This window comes from Arvicola amphibius, chromosome 4 (assembly GCF_903992535.2).
Source record: "Arvicola amphibius chromosome 4, mArvAmp1.2, whole genome shotgun sequence".
NCBI lineage: Eukaryota > Metazoa > Chordata > Mammalia > Rodentia > Cricetidae > Arvicola > Arvicola amphibius.
Genome location: NC_052050.1, coordinates 70,698,496 through 70,720,493, shown reverse-complemented (window position 1 = coordinate 70,720,493; position 21,998 = coordinate 70,698,496). Strand labels below are relative to the sequence as shown.

Below are 21,998 nucleotides of genomic sequence, written 5' to 3'. Positions count from 1 at the left end.
CGGAGTGTGAGTACAAGGCGGGAAACTGAAGCCTGAATGGCGCCTGCTCAGCAGTCTCGGGTTCTGCGGTGCTGCAGCTGCCACCTCTTTCAGGCGCATCAGGTGGGGTGGGCGCCTGCCTCACCCTTTTTCTTCGCAGGATGTTGGGCGAGATATGGCGGGCCGCGTCTCGTATGGCCTTGGGAAGTGACAGAGACGAGGCTGAGGGCTGTGCTTCGCCGTCATTTTACAACGTGTCTCTGGCCATTTTGTTTCTGTTTTTTTGTTGTTGTTGTTGTTGTTGCTAAGGGTTCTGCACCGGACTGTGGGCGCGCTATCGCCCAGCCCCCTGTGTATCGTTTTTATTTTTGCGTGGTCGTTGTAGAAACCACAGTAATGGTTTCTGCTGAGGCGGCTTCTAGAGGATCCTAGCAGTGGTCAGTCACGAACCCGGGTTGAGGAGGAGCTTCCATTATGTAGAACCTCTCACACTCATGGCTCTTCTCGGTTTAATTACAGTGAGTGGACAGTTGAAGCCCTAGACTTGGGATGCTGTTCCCTAGGTGGGGTGCTTACCTAGCATTCACACAGCCTAAAATGCCCTTACTGTAGGTGTGGCAGTGCAAGCCCCCCGGGGTAGAAGGGTTTAGTGAGTTTGAGGCCAACTAGGAATTCTAGAGATCCTATCTCAAAACAAACCTGGATACTATATAAGAAGTTTGGATACCCATTTGACATGGGTGTGTCTGGGCGTAGCTTGGTGCCTCTGTCTGCAGCTTCATCTGTGGGGGAATAGTCACTCCTCTGCTCATTGGAGCCTGCACCACTGATACCTGATTAAACACAACAGTGGTTGGTGTTTGAAACGTTTTGTTTTGTAGCTCAAACTGCCTTGCTTGGCCTTCTTAGGCAAGTTCTCTACTCCTAAGTTATATCTCCAGTCCCAATCATAGTCTTGCTGATAGTGGTTTTGTTGTTGGGGAGGGATTGGTTTAGGTTTGAAGGTGTTTTAAAGGCGTAATTTCAGTATTTACCTTAGATTGACCCACAATTCCTAATCCCCCTGCCTCAGCCTCCCAGGTACTTAAATTACACATCTATGACTCTGTGCCATGCCAGTCACAGCAGCCTTATGAGTCAGCTCAGATCTCTTTGTATTGTTAAGTATAACATTTCTTGATATTTCACCAAGCAACTTTGGTATTTTTATTTAAAAAAAAAAAAGATTTATTGCCTGGCGATAATCCCAGCACCCAGAAGGCAGAGGCAGGAGCAGGGATCTCAATTCAAGGTCAGCCTGGTCTACAAAGGGAGTTCCAGGACAGGCAGGGCTACACAGAGAAATGCTGTCTTGAAAAACCAAAAACAAAAAAGGATTTTTTATTTTATGTGTATGAATGTTTGCCTACATGTATGTATGTCTGCACCACGTGCAACCTGGTACCCACAGAAGCCAGAAGAGGATGTTAGATCTCCTGGAGTTGGAGTTACAGACAGGTGTGAGCTGCCCCATGGGTACTAGGAACTGAACTCGGATCCTTTCAGAAGAGTAGCCAGTTCTATTAACCACTGAGTCATATCTCTAGCCCTGTTATGGAATTTTTTTTCCTTGTTGGAGATTAATTCCAGAGCCCTGATCATGCTAGCTGCCACTGAGCACTGGAGAGAGAGAGAGAATGTGTATGTGGTATATGCATATTTGTGTGCAGGTGCACATGTGAAGGCCAGAAGGAAACATTAGTTCTGCTCTGTCATTCCTCCTTATTTCTCTGATACAGGGTCTCTCACTGAACCTGGAGCTCACCTTCAGCAGTCCTGGGAATACAGGCTCACATGGCTATATCCAGTTTTTCACATGGGTGCTGAGATCTGACCTTAGGTCCTCATGTTTGCACAACAAGTTCTCTTTGCCCACTGAAACATCTCTCTAGCCCCTCTGTTTTTTTTTTTTTTCCTCTCTCTCCCTCCTTCCCTCCCTCCCTTCTTTTTTGGACCCTAAGGTGAAAAATCTAACTGGGTTTTGTTTCATGAAAATGACCTGTTTTCCCAGCACCCACCTATTAAATAATACATCCCCACCTAAAATGCTACCTTCAGGGCTGGTGGTACAGCTAAGTTATTTCTGATTCAGTTTCATCTAGTTGTGTGCAATTGTGTGAGCTCTAATTTCTAAAATTTCCTCGTAGGTGAAAAAGAGTCTCAAATGGACATGCAAGGCTTGTGGAGAGAAGCAGTCCTTTGTGCGGGTGAGTTCTGACCAGCCTCGCTCTGCACAGCCAGCATCCCTTTCTCTCACAGTTCGGCCCAGAGAGCGGCTGCACCCTGCACTCCTTTCTCCTGGAACTGCAGGGGTGGAGCAGTGCTTAGATCGCCTGTGTCCTTCACTTGGTTGTTCAGCAAGTGTCCCTTGAGTACCTTCTGAGTGCCAGGCCAGGGAGACAATAGGAAGTAGGAACGTTGCCAGTGTTGCGCTCACAGATGTGCTTGCGTAGAAGGAGAATTAAATAATTCACATGTGCACACACACGTACATTCATAATTTAAATCTAGATGAACATCTTGAAAACACAAAGGGCACGTAATGGAACAGGAGTACCTGGAGAGATTTGTCAGCGGTTAAGAATGCTTGCTGCTCTTGGAGAGAACCAGTTTTTTTCCCAGGACGCATATTGGGCAGCTCATTGTTGGGACTAAGTGTACATGCGGGTGTTGTCCAGCCCACACTGACAGTCCGTGGGAGCAAAAGCTTGGTTTGTTGGTTTACTGATGGGCCCTCAATGCCCAGTGCACTGTCCTGTCCACAGTGAGTGCTCAACATAAGCGTCTATTGGGTGAGTAGATAGATAGCCAGTCCCACAGTGATGAGCACTTTGTCATTTTTTTTGAGACTGACAACTCTGTAGTGAAGATTTCCATTTACTTGTTCTTCGGTTCTGGGGTTGAACCCTGGGCCTTGTGCATGCCAGACAAGCACCGTGCCACCAAGCTATACCCCTGTACCTGCAGTGAACTGCCTCTTTGTTCACTTGACCAACTGTGTACTATTTCTGTAGACAGAGTCCTAAATGTGCATTGCTGCTTTCATGGTTATCTTTCCAGGGAGGCTCATTTAGGTGAAGTGACAGGCAGAAACACTTTGAGCGCCAAGGGTGTAAATCACTTGGTAAGGAGTGCTAGTCTAGCACGCAGGAGGCCTTGGGCTTGATCTCCAGCGTGTTGTAAAAGTGGATGTGGTGGTGTGCACACTTGTAATCTCAGCACTTGAAAGATAAAGACAGGAGGGTCAAGAGTTCAGCATCAAGGGGCTGGAGAGGTGGCTCTGCAGTTGAGAGCACTCGCTGCTCTTAGAACCTGGGCTTGATTCCCAGCACCCACATGGTGGATCGCAGCCATCCATAACTGCAGTCCCAGGAGATCCAATGCCGTCTGACCTCCAAGAGCACTAGACAGGCAAGTGGGGCATAGAGACAAATGCAGGCAAAACACTGACACATAAATACAATGAATTGCTGCAGGTTCCTTTTGAGCCACCATTCCTGCTCCCAAATCATGACATGGAGACTTATTAGTTATAAATGTTGACTTTATGCTTATCCCACTAGCTCTTATAACTTAATTTAACCTGTTTCTCTTCATCTGTGTTTTGCCTTGGGACTTTTTACCTTTCTTTCATTCTGCACTTCCTACTCCACATCAGATGATTGGCCCCAGGCATCTCTTCTCCCTTGTTCTCTTCTCTTGTTCTTTCTCAAGCATAGATTTCTCCTCCTATTTATCCTCTCTGTCCACCAGCCCCACCTATCCTCCACCGCCTAGCTACTGACCTTTCAGCCTGTATTAGACCGGTCAGGCACCTTAGGCAGGAAAGGTAGAACAACAAACATCTCTACATAGTTAAACAAGTGTAACATACCTTTACATAGTTAAACAAGTGTAACACACCTTTACATAGTTAAAATAATGTTCCACAACAATGAATAAATTTAATTTTAGAAAAAAAAAGTTCAAGATCATCTCCAACTACATAGAATGTTCTGAGCTACATGAGACTTTGTCTTAATAAAAGGGAAAAAAAGCTGGGTGGCCTTTAATCCAGCACTTGGGAGGTAGAGGCAGGTGGATCTCTTGAGTTTGAGGCTAGCCTGGTCTACTGAATGAATTCCAGGGCTACAAAGAGAAACCCTGTCTTGAAGCACCAAACAAACAAAAGGAATGTGCTAACAATGATAGGTGTCAGGAAAAGTAGACAGAATTTTGCCCTGAAAATCTACTAAAGCAGAATTGTGAGTTCAAGACCATCTGTTGATGCTCACTGTTATTTAAAAAATGGGGGGGGGGAACTGGCATCATCCTGTCCCCTGCCTCTCCCCATCTTTTGGGGTTTCTTTAGGCCTTTCCTGTTTCTTCCCTTCAGCACATAGGATCATACCCTTCAGGGGATCCACACAACCACACACCAAGGCTAATCAGTCCAATCATGGAGTTCTGGGAGAAGCAAGGTGATTTACACAATCCCATTTCTGGGCCAGTCAGCTAAGATTGAACTCCCAAGATAGGGGCTGCCTCAGCTGGGTAGATATGAGCGCCCTATACGGGCTTAAGTTCTCCAAGAAGGCGGGCTTTACCTGCAGTGCAGGTGCAGTGGTGCTTGCTTAGGGTCGCCAAACTACTCAGCATGAGGAAGTCATTTCTGTCCTCTCAAGAGGATACTGGGGGCGGGGGGGGGGGAGCCAGGGACTGACAAAGTTCTGTTATTCCCTTCAGGCTATCTGCAACTGCCTCCAGCCAAAGGGGCAAGGGCATTGAAGAACTCCCAGGAGACTTCTAGGGCCAGGCTCCAAAGTAGCTGACATTGCAGTAGAAAGAGCTACTGTTGTCCTCACATACCAGAGACAGACTAGAGAATGAGTCTGGTTTTGTGTCTCCATAGAGGATGCACCTCAATATACAGGGGAGCTCTTAACCCCAGATGCAGGTTACCAGCAGTTTTTAACCCTGCCTACCCCTGCGGCCAGCTCCTCTCTACCGATCCCCACTTGAGCATGCTGCAGACAGAACAACACTTCCTACTAGACCACGACTGCTGTGGCAGTCAGTAACCTCCATGTTGCTAAACACAGGTTAGTTCACAGTCCTCACGTGACAACTTATTAGCAGCATTTGTCGTGGGTTGTAGCTTCTACCTCCTTAAAACATTTCCTCTTGGCCTTGCAGTTTGTCTGCTGCTGGCTTCCTGGCTGTGGTTTCAGTCTGCCTGCTGGTTTCCCCATCTCCCCAGCTTCTCAACACTGAAGCACACTGGACTACAAGCTTTCCGCCTGGGCTCTGGCTGCACTCCCTTGGGGAGGGGAGAGATTGCCGACTAGGGGCTAGGATCCAGCTCAGTGGGGAGTTGAGATACCCTGCAGCTCCCAGGCCTGTCCCAGGCTCCTGAGCACTGCCCCACTCACCTCCTGAACTTGGGTTCACTCCCTAGCACCTCAAAGTGGGAACTCTGCCCTCCTGAACCTGCTGTCTCCATTATCATCCCAACTCTTCAATGTCAGATTTCACTTTCTTTTTTGGACTAAAAGCCATGCCATCATCCTTGGCTCCTGTTTTTCTATTATACTCTTCATCAGCAGGTTTTGTCAGCCTTGCCTTCAAATGAGATCCCGAGTGGCCTCAGCTGAACACAGCGCCTGAGCTGGCCTCTTCCTTGCCGAGCTGTTGGCAGTGGCTTCCTAACTCCCTTTCTGTCATCAGGTCTCTTTCCAGCACTGCAAACATTGTGTTAAACAGGGCACGGTGGGCACAGCTGCACCCCAACACTCAGAGGAAACGAAAAGGTTAAGAATTCAAGGTCAGCCAGTCCACCGCCTTTAATCCCTGCACTCGGGAGGCAGCATTCCGTGAGTTTGAGGCCAGGTGGTCTACAGATGAGTTCCAGGAGAGGCTCCAAAGCTACCCAGAGAGACCCAGTCTGTTTAAAAAATAAAAAAATAAAAAAAAGGAAAGAAAAGGAATTCAAGGTCGCCCTCAGCAGGAAGGAGGTCAGAGCCAGCTTAGAATACTTGAGTCTGTTTTTAAAAAGAAGAAACAAAGAAAAGGTGTTGAGTTGTGTGCTTTTCTGCTCAGAGCCTCCAGGCAGCCTACTTTCCTCTATTGTGAGGGGCGGGGCAGACTGAAAGTGTGTAGTCTCTGGTTCAGATGGCAGGGTAAGAACGGCTACAGGCAGAAACTTTTTATGTTTTTATTTCCTGGGGGAAGAGATTGCTGGAATGAAGCCAGGGTTTGCGCATGCTACACACATGTTTCACCTCTGAACTAGGCATTCAGCCTCAAGCCTTCTCTTTAAGTTTAATGTCCTTTCTTCCCAAGGTAACAATTCAAATCACTAACATGAATTTTTCTGTTGACCCTTACATTGTAGAGTGCCAGTTTGAAACACAAATAAGAACGCTTAGTGCACATCATCAGAATTACACAATTCATCATTCCCAGCTCATCTGTGCCTGGACAGTGGACAGGCGGAACACATTAAACTCAGCTATCCAGGTTTTTAGTTTGGTTTTGTTTGAGACAGTCTTGCTATGTAGTCCAGGCTCCCCTCGTCCGGGCTACCCTCAGACCTGCGGCAGTTCTCCTGCCTCTACCTTATGCATGGTAGAGTTAAAATCATGGGCCGTGATACCCTGCTTTGCTCTCAGCTGCTTTTACCTCCCTCTTTGCTTCCTGATCCGGCTGGAAGGCCTGGCTTCCCTGGGCTACAGCGCCACCCACCTTACAATATGAACATCATATACAGAGTACAATTGGTCCCAGTCAACTCCCACACACCAAGAATCATAGGAATTCTGTGGCCAGCATGCATAGATTACTCCATCTGCAGATATGGTGGCGGGGAGCAGTGGGCACTTAGCACATATCTTTTCTGCTCACAGACATGATCCCTTGTCCTGTTGGGCTTCACCTGTAAACCACAAGTTCAACACTCAAATCACAGCCACTCCCCAGTATCCATGGAGATGCTTCTATAGAGTGACATGTAACCTCTACATACCCTGCAGCATGCTTTCTTGAGGGGTGAAGAATGGGATTATTACAGTGCCCAGGTGATCTTGTACTCCTGTGTTCAAGTAATCCTCCTGCCTCAGTTTCCCAAGTAACTGGGACATAAAGGCTCATGCCACTACCTCCCTTATACTTGTTTTGCTTTTATGGGCTTGGGGGAACACAGGGTCACTACATAGCTTTGGCTGTCTTAGAACTCACAGAGATCCAGCTGCTTCTCCTTCCCAAATGCTGGGTTTAAAGTGTGTGCCACCACTCCCAGCTCCTCTAGGTGAGCTGTAATAGCTTTTATAGTGTGCCTGCTGTTTATGGTGCTGGGCTACACTGTTTCAGGGATAATGACAGGAGAAAGGCCTATACATGTTTAGCATGGACAGACTTTTCTCCTGAGGTTTTCCCAACTGCAGCTATTTGATTCCCCAATACAGGCTGAGTTTGGCTTTGGTAAGTAGAGCTTGTTTGCTTTTAAACCACTCCAGAGCCTGGTGGTGGTGGCACATGCCTTTAATCCCGGCACTCAGGAGGCAGAGAGAGGTGAATCTCTTGAGTTCGAGGCCAGTTTGGTTCATGTTATGCCTGCATCATGCGTCTCACCTGCCCACCAGAGACCATCAGGAGTTGGGGTTCATATGCAAAAGCAAAGAGCCTTTATTGCAAACTCAAGCTTGGGCTCTCCATCCATCCGTCACAGTGGTGAATCAGGAGAGCATTGAGCTCAGCTGTGGCATAGGATGTGGGAGTAGGGGAATTCCAGATTCAGATGGGGGTTGAACTCCTGATTGGGCAAGAGTGGGGCAACAGAAGTCTTGTCAAACAGGGATTGGCACTGGCATTGATGGAAGGAAATTGGCAACCTTTGTACAGGTTAGGTAAGCTTTCCTTAATGTTCTGGAGCTTCTAGTACTTGTCTGTCTCAATTCTGATTGTTCCTCACAGGGTACAGTCTGTGGTTTTTTCTGGTTATTGCAAGGACGAAGCCTAGTCCCAGTATTGTTAGTCTACAGCCTGTCATGGCTGCACTAATGTTAAGTTAGACCTCTTCAGTCTACACAGTGAGTTACAAGACAGCCAGGGATACACAGAGAAGCCTGTTTTGAAAAACAAAACAAAAAACCTTCCAGAAAGAGTGGTCAAACCTGTGCATTCTTTGAGAGTGTGTGTGTGTGTGTGCATTTTTTAGAGACAGGGTTTCACTGTGTAACAGCCTTGGCTGTCCTGGAACTAGTTCTGTAGACCAGGCTGGCCTCTGCCACCCGAGTGTTGGGATTAAAGGCACGCTCCACTACTGCCTGGCTGATCTTTGTATTCTTTTGTTGTTGTTTTTGTTTTTCCAAGACAGGGTTTTTCTGTATAGTCCTGGCTGTCCTGGAACTTGCTTTGTAGATCAGGCTGGCCTCAAACTCACTGAGGTCCACCTGCCTCTGCCTCCCAAGTTCAGGGATTAAAGGTGTGCTTTACACCGCCTGGCACGACCTTTGTATTCTTAACACTGCCTCAAGCTTTACAGGTACTATCTCAAATGTTTCTCACCATTCTGCTAACACTTTTTAAATGTTTATTGGTGTTTTTTTCCTCTCAGGCTTATGGTGAAGGCTCTGGTGCTGACTGTAGACGCCATGTCCAAAAGTTAAACCTGCTGCAGGGACAAGTGTCCGAGCTGTCACTCAGGTACAGTGTTTTGAAGGAGTGGTAATTTTTATCTTGTTTCCATCTTGATGAGAGGGTGGGCATTTACAATGGATAAATCCCTTACAAGTCCCTGTGCCACAGCATAGTTGGTTATACACCCTGAGCAGTCCTCTCAATGAAAATAACTAAGAGTCCAGGTGGTGGTCCCTTTAATCCCAGCACTCAGGAGGCGAAGGCAGGCAGATTTCTGTGAGTTCAAGGCCAGCCTGGTCTACAAAGTGAGTTCCAGGACAGTCAGGACTACACAGAGAAACCTTGTCTTGAACTCCAAGATTTGCCTGCCTCTACCTCTCAAGTGCTGGTATTAAAGGCATGCACCACCACCACCCACCAATTTTTTTTTAAATATTTATTTATGTATTTATTATGTATACAATATTCTGTCTGTGTGTCTGCCTCCAGGCCAGAAGAGGGCATCAGACCCCATTACAGATGGTTGTGAGCCACCATGTGGTTGCTGGGAATTGAACTCAGGACCTTTGGAAGAGCAGGCAATGCTCTTACCCTCTGAGCCATCTCTCCAGCCCCACCCACCAAATTTTTTACTGGCTAGAAATTCTGAATTTTTCTTTATTATTATTGTGTCTGTGTATGGATGTGACGTGGTTTCTTTCTGCCCCCGTAAGAGTTCTAAGGATCACTCATTCAGGTCACCCTGCTCGTGTGGCAGTGCCTTTACCTGCTGAGCCATCTCACCAGTCTTTGGCTGTAATAGTTTAAATGCAAGCCTCGCTAGCAAGAAAATAGGGAGCCTTCAGAGGTCAAAAATGAAGTGAAAGTCAAAATCCGCAAAAGCACCTAAACTGCAGAGGGCTGGAGCTGTAATCTGGAGTTGACATATGGATATCTGAGGGGTACGAGAAACAGTGGACAGAAGGCTGAACTGTGTGGGATTCAGCAAGGGACTGTCCTGCTTGTATTTCAAGATGGAGTCTCACCATGTGGTCCTCTGTGCAGGTGCAACACCTTTCCTTACTTTATTGAGACTGGCCTCAAACTCTAGCTCCTTCTTCCTCTGCCTCCAGACACTGAGATGACAGAGGTGTGCCACCACACCTGGCTCTGAGGCTCTCCATAAACAGCTGAGTCCCCAGAGACGTAGCCCTGTTACACAAGTGCGTACAAGGAGACCTGCTGTGAAACAGGGTGCTTGCCTGTGTTGACCTTGGCAGTGGCCGAAGAAATCCATCCCCAAGACTTTGACACACAGGGAAGCCTTCCCTCAGGCTTCACCCTTTCTTCTCACCCTGAAAAGCCTCATGCCTAGAGTTTATTTTCCCATTATCTCAGGCAGTGGAGGTCAGTCCAGCTTATTTTCAGCCTGGGTCTTTGAGAACTCCCACAGACAAAAAAGATCAAGGAGTGGCTGTGCAGACTTTAAAATTGATAAGTGTGCCCAAGGAAGCTTGTGAGCATGAGCAGCGGCCAGAGAAATCAGACTCACACACACTTAAGAATATGTGTTATGCTGGGCGGTGGTGGCACATGCCTTTAATTCCAGCACTTGGGAGGCAGAGGCAGGTGGATCCCTGTGAGTTAGAGACCAGCCTGGTCTACAAAGTGAGTTCTAGGACAGTCAGAGCTGTTACACAAAGAAACCCTGTCTTGAAAAGCAAAGACAAACAACTGTGTGTGTGTGTGTGTGTGTGTGTGTGTGTGTGAGAGAGAGAGAGAGAGAGAGAGAGAGAGAGAGAGAGAGAGAGAGAGAGAGAGAGAGAGAGAGAGAATTACACGCTTACTGTGTTCAACTGAAAACAAACAAAAGGCAGGGAGCTGATAGTCTGAGAGATTTAGAAATAGTCAAGTGAAGGCTGGGTATGGTGTGTGTCCCTGTAATCCTAGCACTAACTAATGAGATGGAGGCCAGAGGATCATAAATTCAAGGTCATCCTTGACAACGTAGTGAGGCTGAGACCAGCCTGAACTACATGAGACCCTATCTCAGAATGAAGAAAGCACCCAGATGGACAGGTATATTGATGAGTTCTGGAATGGTCACAAGGCACTGGAGCCTTTCTTCCCTTGGGGTTAGGATGCACAACCTTCCTGGCACATGCACGAGTTCTCATCGCCTCTCTGTGGGCCTCTCAGGAACTCCGGGTCCTGCACTTTGGGTCTTTATGTAAATAGGCATAGTTGCTGATGAGCTGGCAGGCAGTCTAGCATGGCCTGTCAGCTCAGCATTCTTGGCTCTGTGCAGCATTCTTACCTCCAGAGCATGGGGATATGACCCTTCTAGAATGAAGAGGCTGTGGCACCCTTCTCATAGACAAGGGTAGGAAAAAGAATTTATGGATAGTTCTAAGACAGAAAGGCAGGCCAACATTAGAGTTACTGTGCCCACCTTGGGAAAGAAAATAACGCTCTCGATTGTCTGGATGGAAATGGCGGTGGTCCTAGAAGCAGGAGACACAGCTCTGCCCTCCTGGCTACAACCCTGGGTTCTTTCAGAGCTTCAGATGAGGCTAGGATTCTTTTTTGCTTATTTTATATTTCTTGAGACAGGGTCTGTTTACAGAGCCCTGGCTGCGCTGGAACTCACTGTGTAGACGAGGTTGGCCTCAGACTCAGAGATCCAGCTGCCTCTGCCTCCCAAGTGCTGGAATTAAAATTGTGCGCTACAACTCCTGAAGAAACTGGAATCCCTGACCTTAGCACAGAAAGAGTCTCAAGACAAATCAGCTAAAAAAAAGTTTTGAGTTGGGTGGTGGTGGTGCATGCCTTTAATCCTAGTACTCAGGATGCAGAAGCAGACAGGTCTCTGTGAGTTCGAGGCCAGCCAGGTCTGGTCTACAAGAGCTAGTTCCAAGACAGGCTTCAAAGTTACAGAGAAACCCTGTCTCAAAAAAAAAATTTTTTTTTTTTTTTTTTTTTTTTTTTTGCCAAGCCTGGTGGTGAATGCCTTTCAATCCCAGCATTTAGGAGGCAGAGGCAGGTGTCCTTCAAGGACTAGGACAGCCAGGGCTGTACAGTGACACCCTGTCTGGGGAGAAAAAGAAAACATTTTAGTGGTGGAAAGAAGGTCCAGCAGTTGGGAGTGCTGGCTACTCTTCCAGAGGACCTAGGTATTTTGTTTAGTTTTGGTTTGGTTTTTCAAGACAGGGTTTCTCTGTAGCTTCCCTGAAGCCTGTCCTGGAGCTAGCTCTTGTAGTCCAGGCTGGCCTCAAACTCACAGAGATCTGCCTGCCTCTGCCTCCCATGTGCTGGGATTGAAGGACCTAGGTTTAATTCCCAGCACTCACACAGTGGCTCCCAGTTGTCTTGAACTCCAGTTCTTGGGAATTCAGTGCCGTCTTCTGGCCTCTGTGGACACCAGGCATGGTGCACAAATGAACAGGAGGGCAACACACACACACACACACACACACAGAGAGAGACACGTAAAAACTAAGATACATTTTTTTTTTTTAAAGAAAAAGGCTTTTTTTGTTTGTTTTTTTCTTGAGACAGGATTTCTCTGTATAGCCTTGACTCACTCTGTAAACCAGGCTGGCCTTGAACTGAAATAAAAAGTTTTAATGTCGCCTTAAGTTTAGACATTAAGAGGAAGAAAAAAGCCAGGTTATGGTGGCACACTCCTTTAATTCCAGCACTCAGGAGGCAGAGGCAGGTGGATCTCTGAGTTTGAGGTCAACTTGGTCTACATAGTGAATTCTAGGACGGCTAAGGCTACACAGAGAAACCCTTTCTCAAAATCAAAATAAAACAAAATCAAGAGGGACTATGCTATGGTCCACACCAGGACGTAGTTCCTCCAGGAACTCTGGTTCCTCCAGAGTCATGCTTACATGATTGAAAATAACCATATTTTGCTGGCTTCTGATGGGACGCTGGTCACAGGGTTTTTAAGTAGCTATTTTTTTTTTCTTTTAGTAATGACATCATGGGTTGGTTTCTGAGGAGGGTGGAATCAGCTACAGCTAGTAAAATAAAACATAGTCAAGGGCCAGGCCTGGTGGCACATGCCTTTAATCCCAGGCAGAGAGGCAGGTGGATCTCAGTGAGTTCCAGGACAACCAAAATTACACAGTGAGACCCTGTCTCTTGCCACTACCACCCCAGCTAAACAAAACAAAACAAAAACCACAAACGTAGACTCATAGGTCAAAGGGTTGAAGGAATCCAGCCGTGCTAGGCCACAGGGTTTTATATATGTGTGTGTGTGTGTGTGTGTGTGTGTGTGTGTGTGTGTGTGTGTTTGATTGTTGTTTGAACCAAGCTGCAATGTGTATAGCCCTGACAGGCCTGGAACTCCTAAAGATCTGTCTCTGTCCCCAGGTATTCAGTTAAAGGTTTGGACAGCCATGCCAGCCCTAAGGCATGTTTTTAATGTAGACAAAGGTCATAGTCCTGTTTGTAAGAGTCACAGAAAGTTACAATTTACAGCTAGGAAAAGAGTAAGCTCAAAGGTACACTTTTGTCTGAAGATTCTTTTTTGTAGTTGTTTGGTTTGGTTTGGTTTTTGGCTTTTTGTTTTGTTTTGCTTTGAGACAAAAGTGTCACTCTATAGCCCTAGGTAACCTGAAACTCACTATGTAGACCAGGCTAATCTCAAACTCACATAGTTTTCCTTGTCTCCAGATTGCTGGGATTAAAGACTTGGGCCACCACATCCTGCAAAGTTCTTGTTTGAAATATCTCTATAAAAATGAATATTGTCGCCGGGCAGTGGTGGCGCACGCTCTTAATCTCAGCACTTGGGAGGCAGAGGCAGGCGGATCTCTGAGTTCGAGGCCAGCCTGGTCTACAAGAGCTAGCTCCAGGACAGGCTCTAGAAACTACAGGGAAAAAAATGAATATTGTCTTTATGCAGACAGTATGTAGTGAATTTTGTTAGTTATCTCAAAATTCTCAGCTCTTGAGAAACTTCAGCCAGATTTGGGTGAGGAGCTCTTTTTTCTTATCCCCGTAATGTTCTCTGTATTTCTTTCTGTGTGAGACTGCATTTGGAAGTTTGGTGGTGTAGGTGGTGAAAGAATTTACAAAAGAAAAAAAAACAGACAAAGAGAATTTACTGCAAAGCATTGACGTAGAGGACAGTTCCTGAGGAGGGCTCCTGGGACTGAGAGGGAGTGGAGAGGTCTGTGAGGGGGCAGTTACGTGTGTGAGCTCTATGCAGGTGGACAGGCAGGTGTCTTCTGTCTTACCGAGTAGAAAATTTTACAGTGAAGAGGTTAGACTCCGGGCATTCCTATAAGATACTGTGAGTCACTAGGGATCAAGCTTCTAATGATCGTGAGTACATTATTAAAAGTGAGAATTTTGCTTTTACTTTTGGCCTTTTGTGTTTACATTTCCTTCCTGACAGACAGTGAAGGACAGGCTTCTGAACCTTGAGAGCTGAGTGAACCGGAGCTGCTCCTTAGCTTCGCTGATCCTTCAAAGGGTCCCAAGATCTTATGTTGTAGACATTTGAAAGGCATTTGCAGAGGGGAGTCGCTCTTGCAAGGCTAGACTGTGACATCATTTGAGACCTGAGGTCCTTTGTGGCAGGAGACAGGCATCACTGATGGTAGAGCAATTGTTAATGTCCCTGAGACAATACCATCTGGAGTTTGATGGCCCAAAAACTTCTAGAAGGTTCAAGTAAGGTTCAAACCACAAAGCAAAAAGACAAATTTAAAAAGACAGTGGGGCCAAAATAGACGGACCAAGTGCAGCCAGCCAAGTTACCCGGATGTCCTAGCCCAGGAGCTGATGAACCTCGGAAAAAGCAAATGTGACTCGGAACTGAAGGAGTCAGGAAAACACAGAGAGGAATAAGACGTCCCGTGAGAGGGCAGACGAGGTGAGGTGCTCGCTTTGTGAGCCAGGGACCGCAGTGCCACACCTGGAGCTGTGTGAGGGAAGAGAGAACCGACTCCAGGGTTCCAGGTGTGCCACCCCTATCATGCTCACAAACAAATCTTACTAGAAGGGTAAGAGGGACCAACCATGGCCATGTTTATTCAAACCGTGGAAAACTGGCAGTGGAGAAGAAAGAACAAAAAGCCTGGCATGCAGGAAAAGCCCCACACATTAGGAGAGATCAGAAAGACAAGATCCTACTGGTCCTGGGGCAGCAGAGAATTCGGGTTTTATTTTATTTTCCTGTAGGTCCCTAGGATGGAAAGACTCAAGATAGGAAACAGCTGCAGATAGACTTGTTTGGTTGATTGGTTTTGATTTTGATGGTTTTTACAATAATAGAAGAAACAGAAAGGTGGTTATTTATCCAGAGGCAGATGTTTTCATCCTGATGGGCAGATAGAATATCCTGAAAGGACTTACGGCCGTCAACAGAGAATCTGCCCTTGGGGGGCACAGGAAGGGTGAAAAAAGCACTGTGCAAACTTCTCTAGGAGGCTGGAAGATGGTTCTGCAGTCGGGAACTAGAGCTCCCCTGCAGAGGACCTGAGTTCCAACCTCAGCACCCACGTCAGGTAGCTCACAACCACTGAGCATAACTCTAGCTCCAGGGGGGTCCAGGTATCCACAGGCACTGGCTTTCACAGGCACAAACCCTTCCCCAAACATGTCATTAAAAGTACAAATCTTTAAAAAGAAAATCCTCCTCTCATTTGGGTAATTCCAAAATCAGGATCTGTGGCTCATGGCTTACTTACCAGAGTTGACTTTTGGGGTCCCTTTTAATTGGGCTAAATTGTCACCCAGTGTTCTGTAGGTCTGTAGAAGCATCAGGTCTCCTGGCTGACCCAGTCAGGCTGAGAGCTCTGGTCAGGAGACAGCAGAATTTCACTTTATGACATTGCTAGTTGTTTTATTTACTTTTATTTTTATTTATTTTTTGTTTTTATTTACTTTCCTGTTTGACCTTGAAAACCAGGTAGGTGCCAAAAACTTAGCCCTTTATTTTTTATTATCTTTTAAAATATTTTTGAGACAGGGTCTAAATGGTGTAACCTGGCTGGCCTGGAACTCACTATGTAGCCCAAGCTGGCCTGAACTCAGAGACCCACCTGTTTCTGCCTCCTGAGTTCTGGAATTAGAAGCAAGCTCTACCACTCCTAGCTATTTAAAACAAAGACAAAAACTGAAAGTCAGACCTTCTTAGGGACTCGAGGAGCCCTGTGTCTGTTTTTGTGTGTTCCCTTTCCACATTATCTGCTGGGAAGCTGGAGGGTCTTGTTGGCATGTGGCTTTCCCTGAAGCACAAAGGTACATTTGCTGTCCCTTGGCTCTCCTCTTTAATGAATATATACTGGTTAGAGTCACACCTCAGGTGTCTCCATGACTTCTGTGATCAAGAGGACAAGTGACTTACTGGCCTTGTAGGGCTGCCTTAAGGGGCGGTCCTGACATTCCTGGGGTCCTGGCTGGCCTTAGAGAGGGAGCCGCCAACAGAGCCTATCCTTTGTGACTGTTTCGTCCTCCTTGGCTTAGGCCTCCAAGCTTTGGTTGTTGAACACCCAGGACAGTGTTGTCGATCTTGAAGAAGAAGGAATGGGCCTTAACTTGTGTAACATTTAGTTAAAGCTTAGAGAAAAGAAAAACAACTTTTAAAATAAAATTTGAGGTGGGTGGTGGTGGTGCACACCTTTAATCCTAGCATCCGGGATCTCTGTGGGTTAAGGCCAGCCTACAGAAGTCTACAGAGTGTGTTTCCAGTACACCCAGGGCTACACAGTGAAACTCTGTCTCAAAAACAAAATAACAAATAAATAGCCAGGCGGTGGTGGCACATGCCTTTAATCCTAGCACTCGGGAGGCAGAGGCAGGTAGATTTGAGTTTGAGGCCAGCTTGGTCTACAAGAACTAGTTCCAGGACAGGCTCCAAAGCTACAAAGAAATCCTGTCTCGAAAAACCACAAAATAGATAGATAGATAGATAGATAGATAGATAGATAGATAGATAGATAAAATTTGATTTTATTAACTTATTTTTAAATAGTTAAAAGCCTGCCAAACTTGGACATAAATGTAATTATTTTGACAAAACATAAAATCTGGGCTTATAAGATTAAAGGCACTTTGCCACGAAGCCTGACTGTCTGAGTTCAATCCCTGGGACCCACACTGTGGAACCAGAGAACAGACTCTGGGAGCTGTCATCTGACCTCCACATGCATGCCCCTCTCCACAAGCAAAATAAATAATAGATGTAAGAAAGGCATAAAATATTTATTCCTTAGCCATTACCAAAAGCAGATTATTATCTTAATAGAATTTCTTTTATTATTTTAAAGAGCTTAGATTTTAGCCTAGGTTGTAGTTTTATATCACTGTACTAAATTTTGATCTCAGCGATTTTAACCTTAAGTTGTTGTACATCTTAAATTGTTATCTGTTTGCACATCATTCTTGACTTGGGTAAGTCTTAGGCAGGCTTCACTGTCATTTGGTATGTAAAAAACAACTCATAAACATTTTTTTCTTCTTGGTTGCACATAAGCCCAAGAATTACAGAATGTTACATTCCAGCAAGGGCCAGCCAAGATGACAAAAGTTCCACAGAGTGACCTTCAGTTAATGGAGTGATCTTGGGAGAAAAGGCAGGAGGAGGCAGAACACAGAGCCAGAGGAAAGATTATTAAACGTTAGCCCTGTGGCAACAGTTGTAGACCTAAAGTTCTCTTGAAGAACGGGGAGCAATGGCGGCTTTTGCTGTGGGTCCCGTGGCATCGAGCTGGACCGACGCCCTTGTCTTTCTGCAGAATTCTCTTTTCCCTGGTGATGAAGGACCTGTGGACCTGTAGCCCTGAGAACCAGGCCTTCCTTGGGATTTAAGATGCTGTTGTGTGGTCCTCTAGACTTTATTGTTGTCTCTTTATCCTTTAGTGGTCCCATTTTTTCTCCCAGAATGGTTGTCTTTTTCTTTAAAAACAAAAGAATATATTTTTTATCATTTATTTTTGTGTGCATGGGTCCCGCTAGAGAATAGCAACACCAGGCCCACCTATCAAACAGGAAATAAGGTTTTCTTTAGCTTACACCCACAGTACACATGTGTGGAGGTCAGGGGACAACTTGCAGGAGCTATTTCTCTCCTTCCACCATGTTGATCCTGGGGATCAAACGCAGGCTGTCAGGTGTGGCACCAGGTGCCTGGCCCTCTGAGCCAGCTCACCAGCCTTGTACTCTTTTTAGCCAGAATTAAAACAACCTATCAGTGACAGTTCCCATAAGGGAAAGGACGGTGTATTGGGTGTCTGGATGAGTATGGGTATTTGGGGCATTTGGCTTTTTCCAGAAGGACTTCTGTCTTATCTGCTTATATCCCAAACACATTGCAACCAGAGTTTTCCTAAGAGGCTTTTACAAAAACAGTTGAGCATCTGGCAGTTCTCAAGGCCCGCTGATAACAAGGGAACTTCATTAAATCAGGGTCATACAAACATCCAGCAGAAGCCAGCTGAGGAGGGAGGAAGGTCTGGTCTGGAGAGGGGGCTGATGTCAGAACCCTTGCTGACAGTGCCATCCAGTGAGGGTGCAAGAACTGAACTCAGGTCTCCTCCTGAGCCATCTCCAACCTCAGAGGACATTGAGTCAAACATAATCTCCAGAGCCAGCTTCTCCCTGAGTTTAAATAGTACATGACAGCCGGGTGGTGGTGGTGCTCGCCTTTAATCCCAGCACTTGGGAGGCATAGGCAGACGGAGCTCTGTGAGTTTGAGGCCAGCCTAGTCTACAGAGCGAGTTCCAGGACAAGCTCAAAGCTACAGAGAAACCCTGTCTCAAAAAACAAAACAAAAGGCCGGGCGGTGGTGGCGCACGCCTTTAATCCCAGCACTCGGGAGGCAGAGGCAGGCAGATCTCTGAGTTCGAGGCCAGCCTGGTCTACAAGAGCTAGCTCCAGGACAGGCACCAAAGCTACAGAAAAACCCTGTCTCAAAAAACAAAACAAAAAACAAAACAAAAACAAAAAGACACTATGACCATGGCAACTTTTTTTTTTCTTTTTTTGAAACAGGGTTTTTCAAACAGGCTTGCTTTATGTAGTCCTGGCCACCCTGGAACTCTCTATGTATACAATGCTGGCCTCAAACTCACAGAGATCTGCTTGCCTTTGCCTCCTGAGTGTTGGGATTAAACGCATGTGCCAACACCACCCAGCCCATGGCAACAATTATAGAGGAAAACCTTTAATTGGGGAGGACTTGCAGCCTCTGGGTTTAGTCTGTTATCCTCATAGCAGGAAGCATGGCAGCATGCAGGCAGACATGGTGCTGGAGAGGTAGCTGAGAGTTCTACATCCAGATCCGAGGGAGACAGGAAGAGAGAGAGTATCACTGAGCCAGCTTGAGCTTCTAAAACCTCAAAGCCCACCCCCTGTGATACACTTCCTTCAACAAGGCCACACCTATTCCAACAAGGTCACACCATCTAATTAAGTGCCACTCCCTGTGGGCCTTTGGGGGCCATTTTCATTCAAACCACTACACTCTCTGAACCATCTAGCCAACCCAAACTCTTGGGTCGATCCTATAGTACAGTAGGCATTTTCTGTATACAGTGTCATTTTGTCCTTATAGCCCCATGAGAATTACTGGCTTCTTTAGGCTGGGGAGGTGACCAGTTGGGGTGCCCAGCTACAGTGGAATTTGGGGCTCACTAGAGAGAATGCAGGCGCTGTCTGAGGTAGGTAGACATGGCTGGTCTAACCTCTAGTACTGTCTTAGGTGTTTTGTCTGCCTGTGCAGCCTCAGGAAGCAAGCACTGCCCAGACCTCCTGAACTGTTGAGGAGTGACTGCCTCACATGAGGGCAGCAGGGTTTGCCTGTGATGTTTTACCAGATCCTTGCGCCCACTTGCTTCACCTTCCCTGTCTGCATCTTCCTGGTGGTTTCCCAGGGTCATGTTTGCCATCTTCCCCTAAGGTCTGTGGCCAAAGCTGCAAGGGAAGAGGAAAATGCAGGCCCTCAGCAGACTGAGAACAGCAGGCAGCAGGTAAGATCTGCATCTGTCTCCCGCTGCCCCAGCTGCCGGGTGAGGGTTCCACTCAAGTATTGCCAAGGGACAAAATTAGAAGGCGTTTAAAGATCTGTTGGCTTTATTTGCTGGTGTAGAATCAGGCGGTACTTTAGCCCATAAAACAGAACGAGTGTTCCAGTGAGCTGAGCAGACGCTGGATAGACCAGACAGTGATGAAAGAAACGGAACGAAAAGAAAACTGACATTCCAAGTGACTTTCCTGGTAGGTGGACAGGAAGACAGAATTACAGGAGGGTGACTGCTGGGCTCAGTTCTGCCTGCTTTGGGGGATGATCATCAGCTCAGAGTTGCTGCCTTTGTGCCCATAGATGCCAGCCTGTTTGGGCCATTGGGCCATTGTCATTCTCCTGCTCTCCAGTAATTCAGTTCCAACTTAGTGATGGGAACCTTTTTAGTACAGGGGACTCCGTTTTGCACTTTAGTCTGGTGTATGGGATCTTGTGCAGAGGCTCAGCCCCAAAGTCCAAGCGTTAACGGTATTCATTAGTCATTTGTTTGCCTCACGTGCCCAAGGCATCTCTCCCTTTCCCTGTCCCGGAGGCAGACCTCTGCTAGGGCGAAGTTGTGGAACATGCCAGAGCTTCATGTTCCCTCGCTGCAGACTGGGCACTCCACAAGAGGAGGAGTGGTATCCAGTATTCTCTGTCCTTGGAGGCCAAAGGAAGGCTTATAAATAGATCTCAGCCAGCACTGGGTGGGCAGTGACTGCGTTCCTAACTGACATCGTTATAACCTGGATGCTGTGGTCATAGGGAGCACTGACTGTGAACTCTTGCTACCCACCTGTGACTATGGCCCTGCTCTACTCATGGCTCATACTGGCCACCTCCTTTCTCCATTTGGTTTTCAAATTCTGTTTTAAACAAATGATGTGCTTGTCAGCACACTAACACAGCCCTTCTAACGTGTGTGTGTGTGTGTGTGTTTGTTCATCTGTGCACTTCCTGTTTGGTCCCATTACAAAGATTATTTCATGCCACTCTTATTATTTGCACTACGTGGGGTTGGGGTTGGGAATGTAGCATAGGGTGGACCACTTGGCTGGCATTGGTGTGGTCCTGGGTTTGAGCACCAGCACTTACTCATCTGGTATTGTCTGGTCTTCACGGATTTTCATGTTTGAACATTCTAGAGTGTCATGACATTTGGCTTATTCCTGCTGTCCTAGGTATTTGCTCTTTGCACTCCCTCGTCGTGCTTTTGTTGATCATGACAGTCCCTGGGCTGGGGAGTATCGACACTGGGGACATTTGCGGCAAGTTGTGCCCCAGTGGGCCTGTGTGCGTGTTCATCCTTCTAGAGCAGCAGTACTTAACCTGGGCTCTGGACCCCTTTGGGCTTGTATATCACATATCCTGCATATCAGATATGAAGTAGCAATGAAAATAATGTTATTGTTGGGGTCACCACAGCATGAGAGCTTGTATTAAGGGCCACAGCATTAGGACTGACAGTGTCTCCACTGTGCTCTACTACAAGTCCTTCCTGGTGATGAGGGAGAAACGTGGGTCCCAAGGACTTTGTGCGTTAAACTTGAGCTGCTCTCAAACTCTGAGCCTTGTCCTCTATTCTGACACTTAGGCACTGTCTGAGCCCCTAGAGTCCCGTTGGCTGAAGTATCTGGACAAGGACTGTGAGGACCAGGAGCTGGACAGAGGAAGAACAGCTCTTGATGAATGGCCAGGTCTGCCCTGCAGTCCAGCCCGACTGAGGAAGAGGTGCTAAACGGGTCTCGTCTGGTCGCCATCGTGTCCACACTGACTCTTAAGGGGGAGGGGTGGTGAGCAGCTCCTATGACGTCACTAAGTGTGACTCCCATGTGGTACATAAGTGGGTGGGCAAAGTGGGCAGCAGCCATGGCGGCTAACCCTCAGACTGTGTGCTGCCTGGCAGGGGGAGCGGAAGCCTAGCTAGACTTCCCTGGATGCCTATAACTCCAGTCATGAGGGGGCTGAAGCCCTGAGCTCAAGGTCAGCTGTGGAAGCGTGGCCAAAGTAATCAGTGGGTTGGGGGGGTGGGGACTTTATATGAGGTTCTCCAGATCTCCACGTGTCTCAGTAGGTTTCCATAGAAACTTCCTTAGGCTTGGGATGCTATATGACTCTCAAAGGGCATAAATTACAATTTCAAGTAAGACTATTCTAACAACTACAAACCAGAGAAGAGGCTTGGCTGGCCTGGACTGTTCCTGGAGGTGGTGTAGGAACCTGTGAAGGCTGAAAAGATTCCTCCCTATGTCAGGCCAGATCTCAGTTGCTCTCTGTGAGGACAATTGAATGAGAGAACTTCATGAGTGATCTTCCTTCCTTCCATCCCCCCTCCCTCCCTCCCTCCCTCCCTCCCTC

General features: G+C 46.9%; 1 protein-coding gene across 1 annotated transcript in view; it reads left to right on the top strand.

Moving 5' to 3' along the window:
- LOC119812501 (MRN complex interacting protein) overlaps positions 1-21,998 on the top strand; it is a 25,512-nt gene continuing 3,514 nt past the window's right edge. The window contains exons 1-5 of the mRNA XM_038327210.1: positions 1-102; positions 2,166-2,225; positions 8,612-8,700; positions 19,539-19,608; positions 21,235-21,371. Of these exons, the coding sequence (XP_038183138.1) occupies positions 37-102; positions 2,166-2,225; positions 8,612-8,700; positions 19,539-19,608; positions 21,235-21,371 (422 nt within the window). The 5' untranslated portion in view covers positions 1-36. The remainder of the gene's footprint in view (positions 103-2,165; positions 2,226-8,611; positions 8,701-19,538; positions 19,609-21,234; positions 21,372-21,998) is intronic.